The sequence below is a fragment of the Apodemus sylvaticus genome, assembly GCF_947179515.1.
Source record: "Apodemus sylvaticus chromosome 15 unlocalized genomic scaffold, mApoSyl1.1 SUPER_15_unloc_1, whole genome shotgun sequence".
Lineage (NCBI taxonomy): Eukaryota > Metazoa > Chordata > Mammalia > Rodentia > Muridae > Apodemus > Apodemus sylvaticus.
The window spans coordinates 731,024-756,379 of NW_026262994.1; the positions used below are offsets into that span (position 1 = coordinate 731,024).

At 35.2% G+C, this 25,356-nt stretch overlaps 1 protein-coding gene across 1 annotated transcript in view; it reads right to left on the reverse strand.

Annotated features, from left to right (window-relative positions):
- Positions 1 to 3,143: 3,143 nt before the first annotated feature.
- The window catches only part of LOC127676050 (endoplasmic reticulum-Golgi intermediate compartment protein 2-like), a 470,989-nt gene continuing 448,776 nt past the window's right edge, over positions 3,144 to 25,356 (reverse strand). Inside the window, exon 2 of the mRNA XM_052171974.1 lies at positions 3,144 to 3,204. Within this exon, the coding sequence (XP_052027934.1) occupies positions 3,172 to 3,204 (33 nt within the window). The 3' untranslated portion in view covers positions 3,144 to 3,171. The remainder of the gene's footprint in view (positions 3,205 to 25,356) is intronic.

Sequence of the window (25,356 nt, forward strand, 5' to 3'; positions counted from 1 at the left end):
TCTTCGAGAGAAAACTCTCCTGTGTGTTCTCTTTTAAGGCTACATGCTTAGACATACACGCAACACCAAAGCTTTTCGAGTTACAATGTGTTGTTTAGGAAAAACAAGATAATTTCGCATGATGCCGTATTTCCTTAAAACGTGGAATTCTGACATATTTTTTCGAGAGAAAATTCTCCTGTGGGTTCTATTTGGAGGCTACACATTTAGACATACACGCAACACCAAATCTTTTCTAGTTACCACGTGTTGTTTAGGAAAAACAAGATAATTTTGCTCGATGCATTATTTCTTCTCGTAAATTTTAAGTATTTCTAATTCGTACGTATTTGTCTTTACTCTGCAACACTGTATTTCCTTATAACATGGTATTCTTTCATATTCTTTCGACAGAAATCTCTCCTCTTCATTCTCTTTTGAGGCTACACGCGTAGACATACACGCAACACCAAAGCTTTTCGAGTTACAAAGTGTTGTTTAGGAAAAACAAAATAATTTCGCACGATGTGGGATTTCGTTAAAACGTGGTATTCTGACATATTTTTTGGAGAGAAAATTCTCCTGTGGGTTCTCTTTTGAGGCTACACATTTAGACTTACAAACAACACCAAATCTTTTCAGGTTACAACGTGTTGTTTAGGATATACAAGATAATTTTGTAGGATGAGTTATTTCTTTTCGTAAAGTTTAAGTATTTCCAATACGTACGTATTTGTCTTTACTCTGCAACACTGTATTTCCTAATAACGTGGTATTCTTACATATTCTTTCGAGAGAAAATTCTCCTGTGCGTTCTCTTTTGAGGCTGCACGGTTAGACATACAGGCAACACCCAAGCTTTTCGAGTTACAACGTGTTGTTAAGGAAAAACAAGATAATTTCTCAAGATGCGGGATTTCCTTAAAACGTGGTATTCTGACATATTTTTTCGAGATAAAACTCTCCTGTGCGTTCACTTTTGAGGCTACACGCTTAGACATACACGCAACACCAAAGCTTTTAACGTTACAATGTGTTGTTTAGGAAAAACAAGATAATATCGCAAGATGCGCGATTTTCTTAAAACGTGGTATTTTGACATATTTTTTCAAGAGAAAACTCTCCCGTGCATTCTCTTTTGCGGCTACAAGCTTAAACATACAAGCACCTCCAAATCTTTTCGAATTTCAACTTGTTGTTTAGGAAATACAAGATAATTTTGTGCGGAGCGTTATTTCTTCTCGTGAACTTTAACTATTTCTAATACGTACGTATTTGTCTTTACTCTGCAACACTGTATTTCCTTGTAACATGGTATTCTGACATATTGTTTCGAGAGAAAACTCTCCTGTGCATTCTCTTCTGAGGCTACACACTTAGACATACACGTAACACAAATCTTTTCGAGTTAAACATGTTGTTTAGGAAAAACAAGATAATTTCGCACAATGCTGGATTTCCTTAAAACGTGGTATTCTGACATATTTTTCGAGAGAACTCTCCTGTGCATTCTCTTTTGAGGCTACACGCTTAGACATACACGCAACACCAAAGCTTTCCGAGTTACAACGTTTTGTTTAGGAAAAACAAAATAATTTCGCATGATGCGTTATTTCTTCTAGTAAAGTTTAAGTATTTCTAATACGTACGCATTTGTCCTTAATCTGCAACACTGTATTTCCTAAAAAACGTGGTATTCTTAGATATTCTTTCTAGAGAATACTCTCCTGTGTGTTCTCTTTTGAGGCAACACACTTAGACATACACACAACACCAAAGCTTTTCGAGTTAAAACATGTTGTTTAGGAAAAACAAGATAACTTCTTACGATGCGGGATTTCCTTAAAACGTGGTATTTTGACATATTTTTCCGAGAGAAAAGTGTCCTGGGCATTCTCTCTTAAGGATGCAAGGTTAGTTATACATGCAACAGAATATCTTTTCGAGTTACAATGTGTTGTTAAGGAAAAACAAGATAATTTTGCACGATGCGTTATTTCTTCTAGTAAAGTTTAAGTATTTCTAATACATACGTATTTGTCTTTTCTCTGCAACACTGTATTTCCTTATAATGTGGTATTCTTGCATATTCTTTCGAGAGAAATCTCTCCTGTGCGTTCTCTTTTGAGGCTACAAGCTTAGATATACACGCAACACCAAAGCTTTTCGAGTTACAACGTGTTGTTTAGGAAAAACAACATAATTTCGCACGATGCCGGATTTCCTTAAAACGCGGTATTCTGACATATTTTTTCTAGAGAGAATTCTCCTGTGGGTTCTCTTTGGAGGCTACACATTTAGACATACACACAACACCAAATCTTTTCTAGTTACAATGTGTTGTTTAGGATATACAAGATAATTTTGTACGATGCATTATTTCTTCTCGTAAAGTTTAAGTATTTCTAATACGTACGTATTTGTCTTTACTCTGCAACACTGTATTTCCTTATAACGTGGTATTCTTTCATATTCTTTCGAGAGAAAACTCTCTTCTTCGTTCTCTTTTGAGGCTACATGCTTAGACATACACGCAACACCAAAGCTTTTCGAGTTACAAAGTGTTGTTCAGGAAAAACAAAATAATTTCGCACGATGCGGGATTTTGTTAAAACGTGGTATTCTGACATATTTTTTGGAGAGAAAATTCTCCTGTGGGTTCTCTTTTGAGGCTACACATTTAGACTTACAAACAACACCAAATCTCTTCAGGTTACAACGTGTTGTTTAGGATATACAAGATAATTTTGTACGATGCGTTATTTCTTTTCGTAAAGTTTAAGTATTTCTTTTTTTTTTTCTATCCAGGTCACAATTAACTTTTTATTCTGAGACATTTTCCATATTTAATACATGTCCAGGAACTTACAATTTAGCCCAGGAAGGAGGTGAACTTATGATTTTCCAGCTTTAGCCCCCAAATGCTGGCATTATAGGTGTGTACCATTATACCAAATTCTAAACAATGTTCATATATGCTTTCATAGTTAGAAGTTTTTAAAAAGTCAATGAAAATAGAAAGACACCCTAAATTATATTTATTATCCAAAATATACTATAAGAAAGATTATGTATGACTTTTTTAAAATCTGATAGTTTTTGAAGTCATATGGATTATTTATATACGAGAACATGCATAGCTTCCGGTTGACAAAAGTGATGTAGATTTCTATGGTGAGGTCTGTTCACACTTTACCTCTGCCACTCTCTCTGCTGTGGTGAAAGGTCAAACGGTGCTGGTTCATAAGCCAGACCATCTGCAGAAGCAACCATGATCTCTGCTAAATCCAGTACATCTGCTCCAACATAGTGACACTTCATGGCAACAGTAATGTCTATGTTGATTCGCAACTTGCTAGAAAAATCCTTGTCTACTTCATATTCATACTTCATCCACGTATCTTGATACACTGAGAATTCCATTATTGTTAATAAAGCCATAGTGGTAAATGCTATTAGAGAAACTGTTCCCCCACTGGCTGACGTCTCCACATAGCTGTCAGGAACCTTAAAAAAGGCATCTAACTCTTTCACCAAACTTAAGGTTTTTCTCCGATTCAGTTGCCTCATCTTCAGAAAAACCTTCCTTTTCCTTCATATAGTCATGCCAATGGTACGGTCCCAGCCGACCGCCATGTTTCCAAGTTTAAGTATTTCTAATACTTACATATTTGTCTTTACTCTGCAACACTGTATTTGCTTATAACGTGGTATTCTTCCATATTCTTTCTTGAGAAAACACTCCTGTGCATTCTCTTTTGAGGCTACACGCTTAGACATACACGCAACACCAAAGCTTTTCAAGTTACAACGTGTTGTTTAGGAAAAACAAGATAATTTCGCATGAAGAGCGATTTCCTTAAAACGGGGTATTCTGACATGTTTTTTCGAGAGAAAACTCTCCTGTGCATTCTCATTTGAGGCTAGAAGCTTAGACATACACGCAACACCAAATCTCTTCGAGTTACAGCGTGTTATTTAGGAAAAACCAGAAATTATGCGCGATGCGTTATTTCTTCTCATAAAGTTTCAGTATTTCCAATATGTACGTATTTGTCTTTAATATACAACACTGTATTTCCTTGTAACAGAGTATTCTTACATATTCCTTCGAGAGAAAACTCTCCTGTGCGTACTCTTCTGAGGCTACACACTTAGACATACACTCAACACCAAAGCTTTTCGAGTTACAACGTGTTGTTTAGGAAAAACAAGATAATTTCGCACGATGAGCTATTTCCTTAAAATGGGGTATTCTGACATGTTTTTCGAGAGAAAGCTCTCCTGTGCATTCTCTTTTGAGGCTGCATGATTAGACATACATGCAACAGCAAATCTTTTCGAGTTACAGCGTGTTGTTAAGGAAAAACAAGATAATATCGCAAGATGCGCGATTTCCTTAAAACGTGGTATTCTGACATATTTTTTGAGAGAAAACTCTCCTGTGCATTCTCTTTTGAGGCTACAAATTTAGACAAACACGCAAGACCAAATCTTTTCGAATTTCAACTTGTTGTTTAGGAAATACAAGATAATTTTCTAAGGAGCGTTATTTCTTCTCGTAAAGTTTAAGTATTTCTAATACGTATGTATTTGTCTTTACTCTGCAACACTGTATTTCCTTGTAACGTGGTATTCTGACATATTCTTTTGAGAGAAAACTCCCCTGTGCATTCTCTTCTGAGGCTACACACTTAGGCATACACACAACACCAAAGCTTTTCGAGTTAAAATTTGTTGTTTAGGAAAAACAAGATAATATCGCACAATGCTGGATTTCCTTAAAACTTGGAATTCTGACATATTTTTTCGAGGGAAAACTCTCCTGTGCGTTCTCTTTTGAGGCTACATGCTTAGTCATACACTCAACACCATATCCTTTCGCGTTACAACGTGTTATTTAGGAAAAACAAGATAATTTTGCATGAGGCGTTATTTCTTTTCGTAAAGTTTAAGTATTTCTAATACGTACATATTTGTCTTTATTCTGCAACACTGTATTCTGTTATAACGTGGAATTCTAACATATTCTTTCAAGAGAAAACTCTCCTGTGCGTTCTCTTTTGAGGCTATATGCTTAGACATACACGCAACACCAAAGCTTTTCGAGTTACAACGTGTTGTTTAGGAAAAACAAGATAATTTCGCATGATGCGGTATTTCCTAAAAACGTGGTATTCTGACATATTTTTTTCGAGAGAAAACACTCCTGTGCGTTCTCTTTTGAGGCTGCACGCTTAGTCATACATGCAATACCATATCCTTCGAGTTATAACGTTTTGTTTAGGAAAAACAAGATAATTTTGCACGATGCGTTATTTCTTCTCGTAAAGTTTAAGTATTTCTAATACATATGTATTTGTCTTTACTCTGCAACACTGTATTTTCTTAAAACGTGGTATTCTTACATATTCTTTCGAGGGAAAACTCTCCTGTGCATTCTCTTTTGAGGCTGAACCCTTACACAAACACGCACCACCAAACTTTTCGAGTTACAACGTGTTGTTTCGGAAAAACAAGATAATTTCGCACGATGCTGGATTTCCTTAAAACAAGGTATTCTGAAATATTTTTCGAGAGAAAACTCTCCTGTGAATTCTCTTTTGTAGTTACACGCTTAGACATACACACAACACCAAAGCTTTTCGAGTTACAACGTGTTGTTTAGGAAAAACTAGATAATTTCGCACGATGTGGGATTTCCTTAAAACGTGGTATTATGACATATTTTTTCGAGAGAAAACTCTCCTGTGCGTTCTCTTTTGATGCTACAAGCTTAGACATACATGCAACACCAAATCTTTTCGAGTTACAACGTATGGTTTAGGAAATACAAGATAATTTTGTACGATGCGTTATTTCTTCTCGTAAAGTTGAAGTATTTCTAATATGTACGTATTTGTACTTACTCTGCAACACTGTATTTCCTTGTAACATGGTATTCTTACATATTCTTTGGAGAGAAAACTCTCCTGTGCATTCTCCTTTGAGGCTACACATTTAGACATACACGCAATACCAAAGCTTTTCGAGTTACAACATGTTGTTTAGGAAAAACAAGATAATTTCGCACGATGCAGGATTTGCTTATAACGTTGTATTCTGTCATATTTTTCCGAGAGAAAACACTCCTGTGCATTCTCTTTTGAGGCTACCAGCTTAGGCATACATGTAACACCAAATCCTTTCGAGTTACAATGTGTTGTTTAGGAAAAACAAGATGATTTTTCCACGATGCATTATTTCTTCTCGTAAAGTTTAAGTATTTCCAATACGTACATGTTTGTCTTTACTCTGCAACACTGTATTTCCTAATAACGTGGTATTCTTACATATTCTTTCGAGAGAAAATTCTCCTGTGTCTTCTCTTTTGAGGCTGCACGGTTAGACATACAGGCAACACCCAAGCTTTTCGAGTTACAATGTGTTTTTAAGGAAAAACAAGATAATTGCGCAAGATGCAGGATTTCCTTAAAACGTGGTATTCTGACATATTTTTTCTAGAGAAAACTCTCCTGTGCCTTCTCTTTTGCGGCTACAAGCTTAAACATACACGCACCTCCAAATCTTTTCGAATTTCAACTTGTTGTTTAGGAAATACAAGATAATTTTTGTACGGAGCATTATTTCTTCTTGTAAACTTTAACTATTTCTAATACGTACGTATTTGCCTTTACTCTGCAACACTGTATTTCCTTGTAACATGGTATTCTGACATATTTTTTCGAGAGAAAACTCTCCTGTGCGTTGTCTTCTGAGGCTACACACTTAGACATACACGCAACACAACGCTTTTCGAGTTAAAACATGTTGTTTAGGAAAAAAAGATAATTTCGCACAATGCTGGATTTCCTTAAAACGTGGTATTCTGACATATTTTTTTGAGAGAAAACTCTCTTGTGCGTTCTCCTTTGAGGCTACATGCTTAGACATGCACGCAACACCAAAGATTTTCGCGTTACAAGGTCTTGTTTAGGAAAAATAAGATAATTTCGCATGATGCGTTATTTCTTCTCGTAAAGTTTAAGTATTTCTCATATGTACATATTTATCTTTACTCTGCAACACTGTATTTACTTATAACGTGGAATTCTTACATATTCTTTCGAGAGAAAACTCTCCTGTGTGTTCTCTTTTGAGGCTACATGCTTAGACATACACGCAACACCAAAGCTTTTCGAGTTACAACGTCTTGTTTAGGAAAAACAAGATAATTTCGCATGATGCGGTATTTCCTTAAAACGTGGAATTCTGACATATTTTTTCGAGAGAAAATTCTCCTGTGGGTTCTCTTTTGAGGCTACACATTTAGACTTACATGCAACACCAAATCTTTTCAGGTTACAACGTGTTGTTTAGGATATACAAGATAATTTTTTACGATGCGTTATTTCTTCTCGTAAAGTTTAAGTATTTCTAATACGTACGTATTTGTCTTTACTCTGCAACACTGTGTTTCTTTATACCGTGGGATTCTGACATATTCCATTGAGAAAAAACTCTCCTGTGCATTCTCTTTTGAGGCTCACACTTAGGCATACACACAACACCAAACCTTTTCGAGTTAAAACGGGTTGTTTAGGAAAAAAAAAAGATAATATCGCACAATGCTGGATTTCCTTAAAACGTGGTATTCAGACATATTTTTTTGAGAGAAAATTCTCCTGTGTGTTCTCTTTTGAGGCTACACTCATAGACATGTATGCCACACCAAATCTTTTCGAGTTATAACGTGTTGTTTAGGAAATACAAGATAATTTTTTTTTACGATGCGTTATTTCTTCTCGTAAAATTTAAGCATTTCTCATATTTACGTATTTGTCTTTACTTTGCTAAACTGTATTCTGTTATAACATGGAATTCTTACATATTCTTTCGAAAGAAAACTCTCCTGTGCGTTCTCTTTTGAGGCTACATGCTTAGACATACACGCAACACCAAAGCTTTTCGAGTTACAATGTGTTGTTTAGGAAAAACAAGATAATTTCGTATGATGCCGTAATTCCTTAAAACGTGGAATTCTGGCATATTTTTTCGAGAGAAAATTCTCCTGTGGGTTCTATTTGGAGGCTACACATTTATACATACACGCAACACCAAATCCTTTCTAGTTACCACGTGTTGTTTAGGAAAAACAAATAATTTTTTCTCGATGCATTATTTGTTCTCATAGTTTTTAAGTAATTCTAATACGTACGTATTTGTCTTTACTCTGCAGCACTGCATTTCCTTATAACGTGGTATTCTTTCATATTCTTTTGAGAGAAAACTCTCCTCTTCGTTCTCTTTTGAGGCTACACGCTTAGACATACACGCAACACCAAAGCTTCTCGAGTTACAAAGTATTGTTCAGAAAAAACAAAATAATTTCGCACGATGGGGGATTTCGTTAAAATGTGGTATTCTGACATATTTTTTGGAGAGAAAATTCTCCTGTGGGTTCTCGTTTGAGGCTACATATTGAGACTTACAAACAACACCAAATCTTTTCAGGTTACAACGTGTTGTTTAGGATATACAAGATAATTTTTTACGATGCGTTATTTCTTTTCGTAAAGTTTGAGTATTTCTAATACGTACGTATTTGTCTTTACTCTGCAACACTGTATTTGCTTATAACATGGTATTCTTCCATATTCTTTCTTGAGAAAACGCCCCTGTGTGTTCTCTTTTGAGGCTACACGCTTAGACATACACACAACACCAAAGCTTTTCAAGTTACAACGCGTTGTTTAGGAAAACAAGATAATTTCGCACGATGAGCGATTTCCTTAAAACGGGGTATTCTGACATGTTTTTTCGAGAGAAAACTCTCCTGTGCATTCTCTTTTGAGGCTAGAAGCTTAGATATACACGCAACACCAAATCTTTTCGAGTTACAACGTGTTATTTAGGAAAAAACAGATAATTATGCACGATGTGTTATTTCTTCTCATAAAGTTTAAGTATTTCCAATAAATACGTATATGTCTTTAATATACAACACTGTATTTCCTTGTAACGGAGTATTCTTACATATTCCTTCGAGAGAAAACTCTCCTGTGCGTACTCTTCTGAGGCTACACACTTAGACATACACTCAACACCAAAGCTTTTCGAGTTACAACGTGTTGTTTAGGAAAAACACGATAATTTCGCACGATGAGCTATTTCCTTAAAATGGGGTATTCTGACATGTTTTTTCGAGAGAAAGCTCTCCTGTGCATTCTCTTTTGAGGCTGCACGATTAGACATACATGCAACAGCAAATCTTTTCGAGTTACAGCGTGTTGTTAAGGAAAAACAAGGTAATATCGCAAGATGCGCGATTTTCTTAAAACGTGGTATTTTGACATATTTTTTCAAGAGAAAATTCTCCTGTGCATTCTCTTTTGAGGTTACAAGTTTAGACATACACGCAAGACCAAATCTTTTCGAATTTCAACTTGTTGTTTAGGAAATACAAGATAATTTTCTAAGGAGCGTTATTTCTTCTCGTAAAGTTTAAGTATTTCTAATACTTATGTATTTGTCTTTACACATCAACACTGTATTTCCTTGTAACATGGTATTATGACATATTCTTTCGAGAGAAAACTCCCCTGTGCATTCTCTTTTGAGGCTCACACTTAGGCATACACACAACACCAAACCTTTTCGAGTTAAAACGGGTTGTTTAGGAAAAAAAAAAGATAATATCGCACAATGCTGGATTTCCTTAAAACGTGGTATTCAGACATATTTTTTTGAGAGAAAATTCTCCTGTGTGTTCTCTTTTGAGGCTACACTCATAGACATGTATGCCACACCAAATCTTTTCGAGTTATAACGTGTTGTTTAGGAAATACAAGATAATTTTTTTTTACGATGCGTTATTTCTTCTCGTAAAATTTAAGCATTTCTCATATTTACGTATTTGTCTTTACTTTGCTAAACTGTATTCTGTTATAACATGGAATTCTTACATATTCTTTCGAAAGAAAACTCTCCTGTGCGTTCTCTTTTGAGGCTACATGCTTAGACATACACGCAACACCAAAGCTTTTCGAGTTACAATGTGTTGTTTAGGAAAAACAAGATAATTTCGTATGATGCCGTAATTCCTTAAAACGTGGAATTCTGGCATATTTTTTCGAGAGAAAATTCTCCTGTGGGTTCTATTTGGAGGCTACACATTTATACATACACGCAACACCAAATCCTTTCTAGTTACCACGTGTTGTTTAGGAAAAACAAATAATTTTTTCTCGATGCATTATTTGTTCTCATAGTTTTTAAGTAATTCTAATACGTACGTATTTGTCTTTACTCTGCAGCACTGCATTTCCTTATAACGTGGTATTCTTTCATATTCTTTTGAGAGAAAACTCTCCTCTTCGTTCTCTTTTGAGGCTACACGCTTAGACATACACGCAACACCAAAGCTTCTCGAGTTACAAAGTATTGTTCAGAAAAAACAAAATAATTTCGCACGATGGGGGATTTCGTTAAAATGTGGTATTCTGACATATTTTTTGGAGAGAAAATTCTCCTGTGGGTTCTCGTTTGAGGCTACATATTGAGACTTACAAACAACACCAAATCTTTTCAGGTTACAACGTGTTGTTTAGGATATACAAGATAATTTTTTACGATGCGTTATTTCTTTTCGTAAAGTTTGAGTATTTCTAATACGTACGTATTTGTCTTTACTCTGCAACACTGTATTTGCTTATAACATGGTATTCTTCCATATTCTTTCTTGAGAAAACGCCCCTGTGTGTTCTCTTTTGAGGCTACACGCTTAGACATACACACAACACCAAAGCTTTTCAAGTTACAACGCGTTGTTTAGGAAAACAAGATAATTTCGCACGATGAGCGATTTCCTTAAAACGGGGTATTCTGACATGTTTTTTCGAGAGAAAACTCTCCTGTGCATTCTCTTTTGAGGCTAGAAGCTTAGATATACACGCAACACCAAATCTTTTCGAGTTACAACGTGTTATTTAGGAAAAAACAGATAATTATGCACGATGTGTTATTTCTTCTCATAAAGTTTAAGTATTTCCAATAAATACGTATATGTCTTTAATATACAACACTGTATTTCCTTGTAACGGAGTATTCTTACATATTCCTTCGAGAGAAAACTCTCCTGTGCGTACTCTTCTGAGGCTACACACTTAGACATACACTCAACACCAAAGCTTTTCGAGTTACAACGTGTTGTTTAGGAAAAACACGATAATTTCGCACGATGAGCTATTTCCTTAAAATGGGGTATTCTGACATGTTTTTTCGAGAGAAAGCTCTCCTGTGCATTCTCTTTTGAGGCTGCACGATTAGACATACATGCAACAGCAAATCTTTTCGAGTTACAGCGTGTTGTTAAGGAAAAACAAGGTAATATCGCAAGATGCGCGATTTTCTTAAAACGTGGTATTTTGACATATTTTTTCAAGAGAAAATTCTCCTGTGCATTCTCTTTTGAGGTTACAAGTTTAGACATACACGCAAGACCAAATCTTTTCGAATTTCAACTTGTTGTTTAGGAAATACAAGATAATTTTCTAAGGAGCGTTATTTCTTCTCGTAAAGTTTAAGTATTTCTAATACTTATGTATTTGTCTTTACACATCAACACTGTATTTCCTTGTAACATGGTATTATGACATATTCTTTCGAGAGAAAACTCCCCTGTGCATTCTCTTCTGAGGCTACACACTTAGGCATACACACAACACCAAAGCTTTTCAAGTTGAAATGTGTTGTTTAGGAAAAACAAGATAATATCACACAATGCTGGATTGCCTTAAAACTTGGAATTCTGACATATTTTTCGAGGGAAAACTCTCCTGTGCGTTCTCTTTTGAGGCTACATGCTTAGTCATACACTCAACACCATATCCTTTCGCGTTACAACGTGTTGTTTAGGAAAAACAAGATAATTTTGCATGAGGCGTTATTTCTTTTCGTAAAGTTTAAGTATTTCTAAGACGTACATATTTGTCTTTATTCTGCAACTCTGTATTCCGTTATAACGTGGAATTCTAACATATTCGTTCAAGAGAAAACTCTCCTATGCGTTCTCTTTTGAGGCTACATGCTTAGACATACACGCAACACCAAAGCTTTTCGAGTTACAACGTGTTGTTTAGGAAAAACAAAATAATTTCGCATGATGCGGTATTTCCTAAAAACGTGGTATTCTGACATATTTTTTTCGAGAGAAAACACTCCTGTGCGTTCTCTTTTGAGGCTGCATGCTTAGTCATACATGCACTACCATATTCTTTCGAGTTATAACGTTTTGTTTAGGAAAAACAAGGTAATTTTGCACGATGCGTTATTTCTTCTCGTAAAGTTTAAGTATTTCTAATACATATGTATTTGTCTTTACTCTGCAACACTGTATTTTCTTAAAACGTGGTATTCTTACATATTCTTTTGAGAGAAAACTCTCCTGTGCATTCTCTTTTGAGGCTGAACCCTTACACAAACACGCACCACCAAACTTTTCGAGTTACAACGTGTTGTTTAGGAAAAACAAGATAATTTCACACGATGCGGGATTTCCTTAAAACGAGGTATTCTGAAATATTTTTCGAGAGAAAACTCTCCTGTGCATTCTCTTTTGCAGTTACATGCTTAGACATACACGCAACACCAAAGCTTTTCGAGTTACAACGTGTTGTTTAGGAAAAACAAGATAATTTCGCACGATGTGGGATTTCCTTAAAACGTGGTATTATGACATATTTTTTCGAAAGAAAACTCTCCTGTGCATTCTCTTTTGACGCTATAAGCTTAGACATACATGCAACACCAAATCTTTTCAAATTACAACGTGTTGTTTAGGAAAAACAAGATAATTTTGCATGATGCGGTATTTCCCTAAAACGTGGTATTCTGACATATTTTTCGAGAGAAAACTCTCCTGTGTGTTCTCTTTTGAGGCTGCACACTTACTCAAAAATGCAACACCAAATCCTTTCGAGTTACAAAGCGTTGTTTAGGAAATACAGGATAATTTTGCACGATGCGTTATTTCTTCTCGTAAATTTTAAGTATTTCTAATAGGTACGTATTTGTACTTACTCTGCAACACTGTATTTCCTTATAACGTGGTATTCTTACATATTCTTTTGAGAGAAAACTCTCCTGTGCATTCTCTTTTGAGGCTACACGCTTAGACATACAAGCAACACCAAAGCTTTTCGAGTTAAAACGTTTTGTTTAGGAAAAACAAGATAATTTCTTACGATGCGTTATTTCTTCTTGTAAAGTTTAAGTATTTCTAATACATACGTATTTGTCCTTACTCTGCAACACTGTATTTCCTTATAACGTGGTATTCTTACATATTCTTTTGAGAAAAAACTCTCCTGTGCGTTCTCTTTTGAGGCTACACATTTAGACATACATGCAACACCAAAGCTTTTCGAGTTAAAACATGTTGTTTATGAAAAACAAGATAATTTCATATGATGCGGGATTTCCTTAAAACGTGGTATTGTGACATATTTTTTTGAGAGAAAACTCTCCTGTGCATTCTCTTTTGAGGCTGCTCGCTGAATCATACATGTAACACCATATCTTTTCGAGTTACAACGTGTTGTTTAGGAAATACAAGATAATTTTGCACGACGCGTTATTTCTTCTAGTAAAGTTTAAGTATTTCTAATACGTACGTATTTGTCATCACTCTGCAACACTGTATTTCCTTATAATGTGGTATTCTTACATATTCTTTCGAGAGAAATCTCTCCTGTGCGTTCTCTTTTGTGGCTACATGCTTAGACATACACGCAACACCAACATTTCTCGAATTCCAACATGTTGTTTAGGAAAAACAAGATAATTTCGCACGATGCAGGATTTCCTTAAAACGTAGTATTATGACATATTATTTTGAGAGAAAATTCTTCTGTATGTTCTCTTTTGAGGCTACACTTTGAGACATACACGCAACACCAATTCTTTTCGAGTTACAACGTGCTGTTTAGGAGTGTTGTTTAGGAAATACAAGATAATTTTGCACGATGCGTTATTTCTTCTTGTAAATTTTAAGTATTTCTAATATGTACCTATTTTTCTTTACTCTGCAACATTGTATTTCCTTATAACGTGATATTCTTACATATTCTTTTGAGAGAAAACTCTCCTGTGCGTTCTCTTTTGAGGCTGCACGGTTAGAGAAAAACGCAACACCAAAGCTTTTCAAGTTACAACAAGTTGTTTGGAAAAACAAGATAATTTCACATGATGTGCGATTTCCTTAAAACGTGGTATTCTGACTTATTTTTTCGAGACAATACTCTCCTGTGGGTTCTCTTTGAGGAAACACGTTTAGACATACACGCAACAACAAATCTTTTCAAGTTACAACGTGTTGTTTAGGAAATACAAGATAATTTTGTACGATGCGTTATTTCTTCTCATAAATTTTAAGTATTTTTAATATGTACGTATTTGTCTTTACTCTGCAACACTGTATTTCCTTGTAATGTGGTATTCTTACATATTCTTTCCAGTGAAAACTCTCCTGTGCATTCTCTTTTGAGGCTACACGCTTAGACATACACACAACACCAAAGCTTTTCGAGTTACAACATGTTGTGTAGGAAAAACAAGATAATTTCGCACGATGCTGGATTTCCTTAAAACGTGGTATTCTGACATATTTTTTCAAGAGAAAACTCTCCTGTGCGTTCTCTTTTGAGGCTACACGCTTAGTCATACACTCAACACCATATCTTTTCGAGTTACAACGTGTTGTTTAGATAAAGCATGATAATATTGCATGGTGCGTTATTTCTTCTCGTAAAGTTATGTATTTCTAATACATACGTATTGTTTTTACCCTGCAACACTGTATTTCCTTATAACGTGGTATTCTTACATATTCTTTCGAGAGAAAACTGTCCTGTGCATTCTCCTTTGAGGCTACACGCTTAGACATACATGCAACACCAAAGCTTTTCGAGCTACAACGTGTTGTATAGAAAAAACAAGATAATTTCGCACAATGCTGGATTTCCTTAAAACGTGGTATTCTGACATATTTCTTCGAGGGAACACTCTCCTGTGCGTTCTCTTTTGAGGCTACACGCTTAGTCATACACTGAACACCAAAATTTTTTCGAGATACAACGTGTTGTTTAGGAAAAACTAGATAATTTTGCATGATGCGTTATTTCTTCTCGTAAAGTTTAAGTATTTCTAATACGTACATATTTGTCTTTACTCTGCCACACTTTATTACATTATAAAGTTTTATTCTTACATATTCTTTCGAGTGAAAACTCCCCTGTGCTTTCTCTATTGAGGCTACACGCTTAGACATACACGCAACACCAAAGCTTTTAGAGTTAAAATATGTTGTTAGGAAAAACAAGATAATTTCCCACGATGCGTGATTTCCTTAAAACGTGGTATTCTGACATATGTTTTCGAGAGAAAACTCTCCTGTGCATTCTCCTTTGAGGCTACACGCTTAGACATACACGCAACACCAAATCCTTTCGAGTTACAACGTGTTGTTTAGGAACTACAAGATAATTTTTTACGATGCCTTATTTCTTCTTGTAAAGTTTAAGTATTTCTAATACGTACATAGTTATCTTTACTCTGCAACACTGTATTTCCTTATAACGTGGTATTCTTACATAATCTTTAGAGAGAAAACTCTCCTGTGCGTTCTCTTTTGAGGCTACACACTTAGACATACACGTAACACCAAAGCTTTTTTAGTTAAAACGTGTTGTTTAGGAAAAAACAAGATAATTTCGCACGATGCTGAATTTCCTTAAAACGTGGTATTCTGACATATTTTTTCAAGGGAAAACTCTCCTGTGTGTTTTCTTTTGAGGCTACACCCTTAGCCATACACGCAACACCAAATCATTTCGAGTTACAATGTGTTGTTTAGGAAATACAAGATAATTTTTTACGGAGCATTATTTCTTCTCGTAAAGTTTAAGTATTTCTAATACGTACGTATTTGTCTTTACTCTGCAACACTGTATTTCCTTATAACTTGCTATTCTTACATATTCTTTCGAGAGAAATCTCTCCTGTGCATTCTCTTTTGCGGTTACACTCGTAGACATACAAGCAACACCAAAGTTTTTCGAGTACCAATGTGTTGTTTAGGAAAAAGAAGATAATTTCGCACGATGCAGGATTTCCTTAAAACGTGGTATTATGACAAATTTTTCGTGAGAAAATTCTCCTGTGCGTTCTCTTTTGAGACTACACACTTTAACATACACGCAACACAAAATCCTTTCGAGTTACAACGTGTTGTTTAGGAAATACAAGATAATTTTGCACGATGCGTTATTTCTTCTCGTAAATTTTAAGTATTTCTAATACGTACGTATTTGTCTTTACTCTGCAACACTGTAATTCCTTATAACGTGGTATTCTTACATATTTTTTCAAGAGAAAACTCTCCTGTGCATTCTCTTTTGCTGCTAAACGCTTAGACATACACGCAACACCAAAGTTTTTCGAGTTACAACATGTTGTTTAGGAAAAACAAGATAATTTCGCACGATGCAGGATTTCCTTAAAACGTGGTATTATGACGTATTATTTCGAGAGAAAATTCTCCTGTGGGTTCTCTTTTGAGGGTACACGTTTAGACATACATGCAACACCAATTCTTTTCGAGTTACAGCGTGTTGTTTAGGAAAAACAAGATAATTTTGCATGATGTGTTATTTCTTCTCGTAAATTTTAAGTATTTCTAATACGTACGTATTTGTCTTTACTCTGCAATACTGTATTTCCTTATAACGTGGTATTCTTACATATTCTTTCGAGTGAAAGCTCTCCTGTGCGTTCTCTTTTGAGGCTGCACGCTTAGACATACACACAACACCAAAGCTTTTCGAGTTGCAACGTGTTGTGTAGGAAAAACAAGATAATTTCGCACGATGCTGGATTACCTTAAAACGTGGTATTCTGACATATTTTTTCGAGAGAAAACCCTCCTGTGCATTCTCTTTTGAGGCTACACGCTTAGTCATACACTCACCACCAAATCTTTTAGAGTTACAACGTGTTGTTTTGGAAAAACAAGATAATTTTGCATGATGCGTTATTTCTTCTCGTAAAGTTTAAGTATTTCTAATACGTACGTATTGTCTTTACCATGCAACACCGTATTTCCTTGTTACGTGGTATTCTTACATATTCTTTTGAGAGAAAACTGTCCTGTGCGTTCTCTTTTGAGGCTACACGCTTAGACATACACGCAACACCAAAGATTTTCGAGCTACAACGTGTTGTTTAGGAAAAACAAGATAATTTCGCACAATGCTGGATTTCTTTAAAACGTGGTATTCTGACATATTTTTTCGAGAGAAAACTGCCCTGTTCATTCTCTTTTGATGCTACATGCTTAGTCATACACACAACACTTAATCTTTTCGAGTTACAACGTGTTGTTTAGGAAAAAGTAGATAATTTTGCATGATGCGTTATTGCTTCTTGTAAAGTTTAAGTATTTCTAATAGGTACATATTTGTCCTTACTCTGCAACACTGTATTACGTTATAACGTGGAATTCTTACATATTCTTTCGAGAGAAAACTCTCCTGTGCGTTCTCTTTTGAGGCTACATGCTTAGACATAAACACAACACCAAAGCTTTTCGAGTTACAACGTGTTGTTTAGGAAAAACAAGATAATATCACATGATGCGGTATTTCCCTAGAACGTGGTATTCTGACACATTTTTTCGAGAGAAAACTCTCCTGTGCTTTCTCCTTTGAGGCTGCACGCTTACTCATACACGCAACACCAAATCCATTCGAGTTACCACGTGTTGTTTAGGAAATACAAGATAATTTTGAAAGATGCAATATTTCTTCTCATAAAGTTTAAGTGTTTCTAATACGTACTTAGTTGTCTTTACTCTGCAACACTGTATTTCCTTATAATGTGGGATTCTTACATAATCTTTCAAGAGAAAACTCTCCTGTGCGTTCTCTTTTGAGGCTGCATGCTTAGTCATACATGCAACACCATATCTTTTCGAGTTACAAGGTGTTGTTTAGGAAAAACAAGATAATTTTTCTCAACGTGTTATTTCTTCTCGTAAAGTTTAAGTATTTCTAATACGTATGTATTTGTCTTTACTCTGCAACACTGTATTTTCTTATAACGTGGTATTCTTACATATTCTTTCGAGAGAAAACTCTCCTGTGCATTCTCTTTTGAGGCTGAACTCTAACACATACACGCAATACCGAACTTTTCGAGTTACAACGTGTTGTTTAGGAAAAACAAGATAATTTCGCACGATGCGGGATTTCTTTAACGAGGTATTTTGACATATTTTTTCGAGAGAAAACTCTCCTGTGCATTCTCTTCTGAGGCTACACACTTAGGCATAGACACAACACCAAAGCTTTTCGAGTTAAAACGTGTTGTTTAGGAAAAACAAGATAATATCGCACAATGCTGGATTTCCTTTAGACTTGGTATTCTGACATATTTTTTCGAGGGAAAACTCTCCTGTGCGTTCTCTATTGAGGCTACAGGCTTAGTCATACACTCAACACCATATCTTATCGAGTTACAACGTGTTGTTTAGGAAAAACAAGATAATTTTTCATGAAGCGTTATTTCTTTTCGTAAAGTTTAAGTATTTCTAATACGTACATATTTGTCTTTACTCTGCAACACTGTATTCCGTTATAACGTGGAATTCTAACATATTCTTTCAAGGGAAATCTCTCCTGTGCGTTCTCTTTTGAGGCTACATGCTTAGACATGCACGCAACACCAAAGCTTTTCGAGTTACAACGTGTTGTTTAAGAAAAACAAGATAATTTCGCATGATGCATTATTTCCTTAAAATGTGGTTGTCTGACATATTTTTTCGAGTGAAAACTCTCCTGTGCGTTCTCTTTTGAGGCTGCATGCTTAGTCATACATGCAACACCATATCTTTTCGAGTTACACTTTGTTGTTTAGGAAAAACAAGATAATTTTTCACAACGCGTTATTTCTTCTAGTAAAGTTTAAGTATTTCTAATACGTATGTATTTGTCTTTACTCTGCAGCACTGTATTTTCTTAAAACGTGGTGTTCTTACATATTCTTTCGAGAGAAAACTCTCCTGTGCATTCTCTTTTGAGGCTGAACCCTAACACATACACGCAACACCAAACTTTTCGACTTACAACGTGTTGTTTAGGAAAAACAAGATAATTTCGCACGATGCGGGATTTCCTTAAAACGAGGTATTTTGACATATTTTTTTGAGAGAAAACTCTCCTGTGCGTTCACCTTTGAGGCTACAAGCTTAGACATACATGCAGCACCAAATCTTTTCGAGTTACAACGTGTTGTTTAGGAAATACAAGATAATTTTGTAAGATGCGTTATTTCTTCTCATAAAGTTTAAGTATTTCTAATATGTATGTATTTGTCTTTACTCTGCAACACTGTATTTCCTTGTAATGTGGTATTCTTACATATTCTTTCGAGAGAAAACTCTCCTGTGCGTTTTCTTTTGAGGCTACACGCTTAGAGAAAAACGCAACACCAAAGCTTTTCAAGTTACAACAAGTTGTTTAGGAAAAAAAAAGATAATTTCACAAGATGCAGGATTTCCTTAAAACGTTGTATTCTGACATATTTTTTCGTGAGAAAACTCTTCTGTGCATTCTCATTTGAGGCTACACGCTTAGACATACATGCAACAACAAAGCTTTTCAAGTTACAACGTGTTGTTTAGGAAAAACAAGATAATTTCGCCCGATGTGCGATTTCCTTATAATGGGATATTCTGACATGTTTTTTCGAGAGAAAACTCTCCTGTGCATTCTCTTTCTAGGCTAGAAGCTTAGACATACACGCAACACTAAATCTTTTCGAGTTACAACGTGTTATTTAGGAAAAACAAGATAATTTTGCACGATGCGTTATTTCTTCTCATAAAGTTTAAGTATTTCCAATATGTACGTATTTGTCTTTAATATGCTACTCTGTATCTCCTTATAACGTTTTATTCTTACATATTCTTTCGAGTGAAAACTCTCCTGTGTGTTCTCTATTGAGGCTACACGCTTAGACATATACGCAACACCAAAGCTTTTAGAGTTAAAATATGTTGTTAAGGAAAATCAAGATAATTTCTCACGATGCGTGATTTCCCTAAAACATGGTATTCTGACATATTTTTTGAGAGAAAACTCTCCTGTGCGTTCTCCTTTGAGGCTACACGCTTAGACATACTCACAACACCAAATCCTTTCGATTTACAACGTGTTGTTTAGGAAATGCAAGATAATTTTGTACGATGCTTATTTCTTCTCGTAAAGTTTAAGTATTTCTAATACGTACATAGTTGTCTTTACTCTGCAACATTGTATTTCCTTATAACTTGGTATTCTTACATAACCTTTCGAGAGAAAACTCTACTGTGCATTCTCTTTTGTGGCTACACACTTAGATAAACACGTAACACCAAAGCTTTTCGAGTTAAAACATGTTGTTTACAAAAAACAAGATAATTTTATATGATGCCGGATTTCCATAAAACATGGTATTGTGACATATTTTTTCGAGAGAAAACTCTCCTGCGCGTTCTCTTTTGAGGCTGCACGCTTAGTCATACGTGCAACACCATACCTTTTCGAGTTACAACATGTTGTTTAGGAATAACAAGATAATTTTGCACTACGCGTTATTTCTTCTAGTAAAGTTTAAGTATTTCTAATACGTACGTATTTGTCTTTATTCTGCAACACTGTATTTCCTTATAACTTGCTATTCTTACATATTCTTTCGAGAGAGATCTCTCCTGTGCGTTTTCTTTTGCGGTTATACTCGTAGACATACAAGCTACACCAAAGTTTTTCGAGTTCCAATGTGTTGTTTAGGAAAAACAAGATAATTTCGCACGATGCAGGATTTCCTTAAAACGTGGTGTTATGACATATTTTTCGTGAGAAAATTCTCCTGGGCGTTCTCTTTTGAGACTACACACTTTAAAATACACGCAACACAAAATCCTTTCGAGTTACAACGTGTTGTTTAGGAAATACAAGATAATTTTGCATGATGCGTTATTTCTTCTCGTAAATTTTAAGTATTTCTAATACGTATGTATTTGTCTTTACTCTGCAACACTGTAATTCCTTATAACGTGGTATTCTTACATATTTTTTCGAGAGAAAACTCTCCTGTGCGTTCTCTTTTGCTGCTACACGCTTAGACATACACGCAACACCAAAGTTTTTCGAGTTACAAAGTGTTGTTTAGGAAAAACAAGATAATTTCGCACGATGCAGGATTTCCTTAAAACGTGGTATTATGACGTATTATTTCGAGAGAAAACTCTCCTGTGGGTTCTCTTTTGAGGCTACACATTTAGACATACATGCAACACCAATACTTTTCGAGTTACAGCGTGTTGTTTAGGAAATACAAGATAATTTTGCACGAGGTGTTATTTCTTCTCGTAAATTTTAAGTATTTCTAATACGTACGTATTTGTCTCTACTCTGCAACACTGTATTTCCTTATAACGTGGTATTCTTACATATTCTTTCGAGTGAAAACTCTCCTGTGCGTTCTCTTTTGAGGCTGCACACTTAGACATACACGCAACACCAAAGCTTTTCGAGTTACAACGTGTTGTGTAGTAAAAACAAGATAATTTCGCACGATGCTGGATTTCCTTAAAACGTGGTATTCTGACATATTTTTTCGAGAGAAAACCCTCCTGTGCATTCTCTTTTGAGGCTACACGCTTAGTCATACACTCATCACCAAATCTTTTAGAGTATAAATAACGTGTTGTTTTGGAAAAACAAGAGAAATTTGCATGATGCGGTATTTCTTCTCGTAAAGTTTAAGTATTTCTAATATGTACGTATTGTCTTTACCATGCAACACTGTATTTCCTTGTAACGTGGTATTCTTACATATTCTTTCGAGAGAAAACTGTCCTGTGCATTCTCTTTTGAGGCTACACACTTAGACATACATGCAACACCAAAGGTTTTCGAGCTACAACGTGTTGTTTAGAAAAAACAAGATAATTTTGCACAATGCTGGATTTCTTTAAAACGTGGTATTCTGACATATTTTTTTGAGAGAAAACTCTCCTGTGCCTTCTCTTTTGAGGCTACATGCTTAGTCATACACACACACCTAATCTTTTCGAGTTACAACGTGTTGTTTAGGAAAAAGTAGATAATTTTGCATGATGCGTTATTTCTTCTTGTAAAGTTTAAGTATTTCTAATACGTACATATTTGTCCTTACTCTGCAACACTGTATTACGTTATAACGAGGAATTCTTACATATTCTTTCGAGAGAAAACTCTCCTGTGCGTTCTCTTTTGAGGCTACATGCTTAGACATAAACACAACACCAAAGCTTTTCGAGTTACAACGTGTTGTTTAGGAAAAACAAGATAACATCACATGATGCGGTATTTCCCTAAAACGTGGTATTCTGACACATTTTTTCGAGAGAAAACTCTCCTGTGCGTTCTCCTTTAAGGCTGCACACTTACTCATACACGCAACACCAAATCCGTTCGAGTTACAACGTGTTGTTTAGGAAATACAAGATAATTTTGCAAGATGCGATATTTCTTCTTATAAAGTTTAAGTGTTTCTAATACGTACTTAGTTGTCTTTACTCTGCAACACTGTATTTCCTTATAATGTGGGATTCTTACATAATCTTTCAAGAGAAAACTCTCCTGTGCGTTCTCTTTTGAGGCTGCATGCTTAGTCATACATGCAACACCATATCTTTTCGAGTTACAAGGTGTTGTTTAGGAAAAACAAGATAATTTTGCTCAACGTGTTATTTCTTCTCGTAAAGTTTAAGTATTTCTAATACGTATGTATTTGTCTTTACTCTGCAACACTGTATTTTCTTATAACGTGGTATTCTTACATATTCTTTCGAGAGAAAACTCTCCTGTGCATTCTCTTTTGAGGCTGAACTCTAACACATACACGCAATACCGAACTTTTCGAGTTACAACGTGTTGTTTAGGAAAAACAAGATAATTTCGCACGATGCGGGATTTCTTTAACGAGGTATTTTGACATATTTTTTCGAGAGAAAACTCTCCTGTGCATTCTCTTCTGAGGCTACACACTTAGGCATAGACACAACACCAAAGCTTTTCGAGTTAAAACGTGTTGTTTAGGAAAAACAAGATAATATCGCACAATGCTGGATTTCCTTTAGACTTGGTATTCTGACATATTTTTTCGAGGGAAAACTCTCCTGTGCGTTCTCTATTGAGGCTACAGGCTTAGTCATACACTCAACACCATATCTTATCGAGTTACAACGTGTTGTTTAGGAAAAACAAGATAATTTTTCATGAAGCGTTATTTCTTTTCGTAAAGTTTAAGTATTTCTAATACGTACATATTTGTCTTTACTCTGCAACACTGTATTCCGTTATAACGTGGAATTCTAACATATTCTTTCAAGGGAAATCTCTCCTGTGCGTTCTCTTTTGAGGCTACATGCTTAGACATGCACGCAACACCAAAGCTTTTCGAGTTACAACGTGTTGTTTAAGAAAAACAAGATAATTTCGCATGATGCGGTATTTCCTTAAAATGTGGTTGTCTGACATATTTTTTCGAGTGAAAACTCTCCTGTGCATTCTCTTTTGAGGCTACACACTTAGACATACACGCAACACCAAAGCTTTTCTAGTTACAACATGTTGTGTAGGAAAAACAAGATAAATTCGCACGATGCTGTATTTCCTTAAAACGTGGTATTCTGAAACATTTTTTCAAGAGAAAATTCTCCTGTGCATTCGCTTTTGAGGCTACATGCTTAGACATACACGAAACACAAAATCTTTTCGAGTTGCAATGTATTGTTTAGGAAATACAATATAATTTTGCACGATGCGTTATTTCTTCTAGTAAATTTTAAGTATTTCTAATATGTACGTATTTGTCTTTACTCTGCAACAGCGTATTTACTTATAACGTGGTATACTTACATATTCTCTCGAGAGAAAACTCTCCTGTGCGTTCTCTTTTGAAGCTACATGCTTAGACATACACGCAACAGCAAGGCTTTTCAAGTTACAATGTGTTGTTTAGGAAAAACAAGATATTTTTGCATGATGCGTTATTTCCTCTCGTAAAGTTTAAGTATTTCCAATACGTACATATTTGTCTTTACTCTGCAACACTTTATTTCTTTATAAGGTGGCATTGTTACATATGCTTTCGAGAGAAAACTCTCCTGTGCTTTCTCTTTTGAGGCTGCACGCTTAGGAAAAAACGCAACACCAAAGCTTTTCGAGTTACAACGTGTTGTTTAAGAAAAACGAGATAATTTCGCACGAAGCGGGATATCCTTAAAACGTGGTATTCTGACATATTTTTTCGAGTGTAAACTCTCTTATGCCTTCTCTGTTGAGGCTACACGCTTAGACATACACGCCACTACAATTGTTTTCAAGTTACAACCTGTTGTTTAGGAAATACAAGATAATTTTTACCATGTGTTATTTCTTCTCATAAAGTTTAAGTGTTTCTAATATGTACGTATTTGCCTTTAATCTGCAAAAGTGTATTTCCTTGTAACGTCGTATTCTTACATATTCTTGCGAGAGAAAACTCTCCTGTGCATTCTCTTTTGAGGCTACAAGCTTAGACATACACGCAACAACAAGTCTTTTCGAGTTACAACGTGTTGTTAAGGAAAAACAAGATAATTTTGCACGATGAGTTATTTCTTCTTGTAAAGTTTAATTATTTCTAATAAGTTCTTATTTGTCTTTACTCTGCAACACTATATTTCCTTATAACGTGGTATTCTTACATATTCTTTCGAGAGAAAACTCTCCTGTGTGTTCTCTTTTAAGGCTGCACCTTAGATAAAAACGCAACACCAAAGCTTTTCGAGTTACAAGTTGCTTAGGAAAAAGATGATAATTTTGCATGATGTGGGATTTTCTTAAAACATGGTATTCTGACATATTTTTTCGAGAGAAAACTCTCCTGTGCGTTCTATTTTGATGCTACACGCTTAGAAATACACGCAACACCAAAGCTTTTCGAGTTACACCATGTTGTTTAGGAAATACTAGATAATTTTGTACGATGCGTTATTTCTTCTTGTAAAGTTTAAGTATTTCTAATATGTACATATTTGTCTTTACTCTGTAAAACTGTATTTCCTTGTAACATGGTATTCTTATATATTCTTGTGAGAGAAAACTTTCCTTTGCATTCTTTTTTGATGCTACACACTTAGACATACACAAAACACCAAAGCTTTTCGAGTTAAAACATGTTGTTTGGAAAAACAAGATAATTATGCACGATGCAGGATTTCTTTAAAACGTGGTATTCTGACATATTTTTTCAAGAGAAAATACTTCTGTG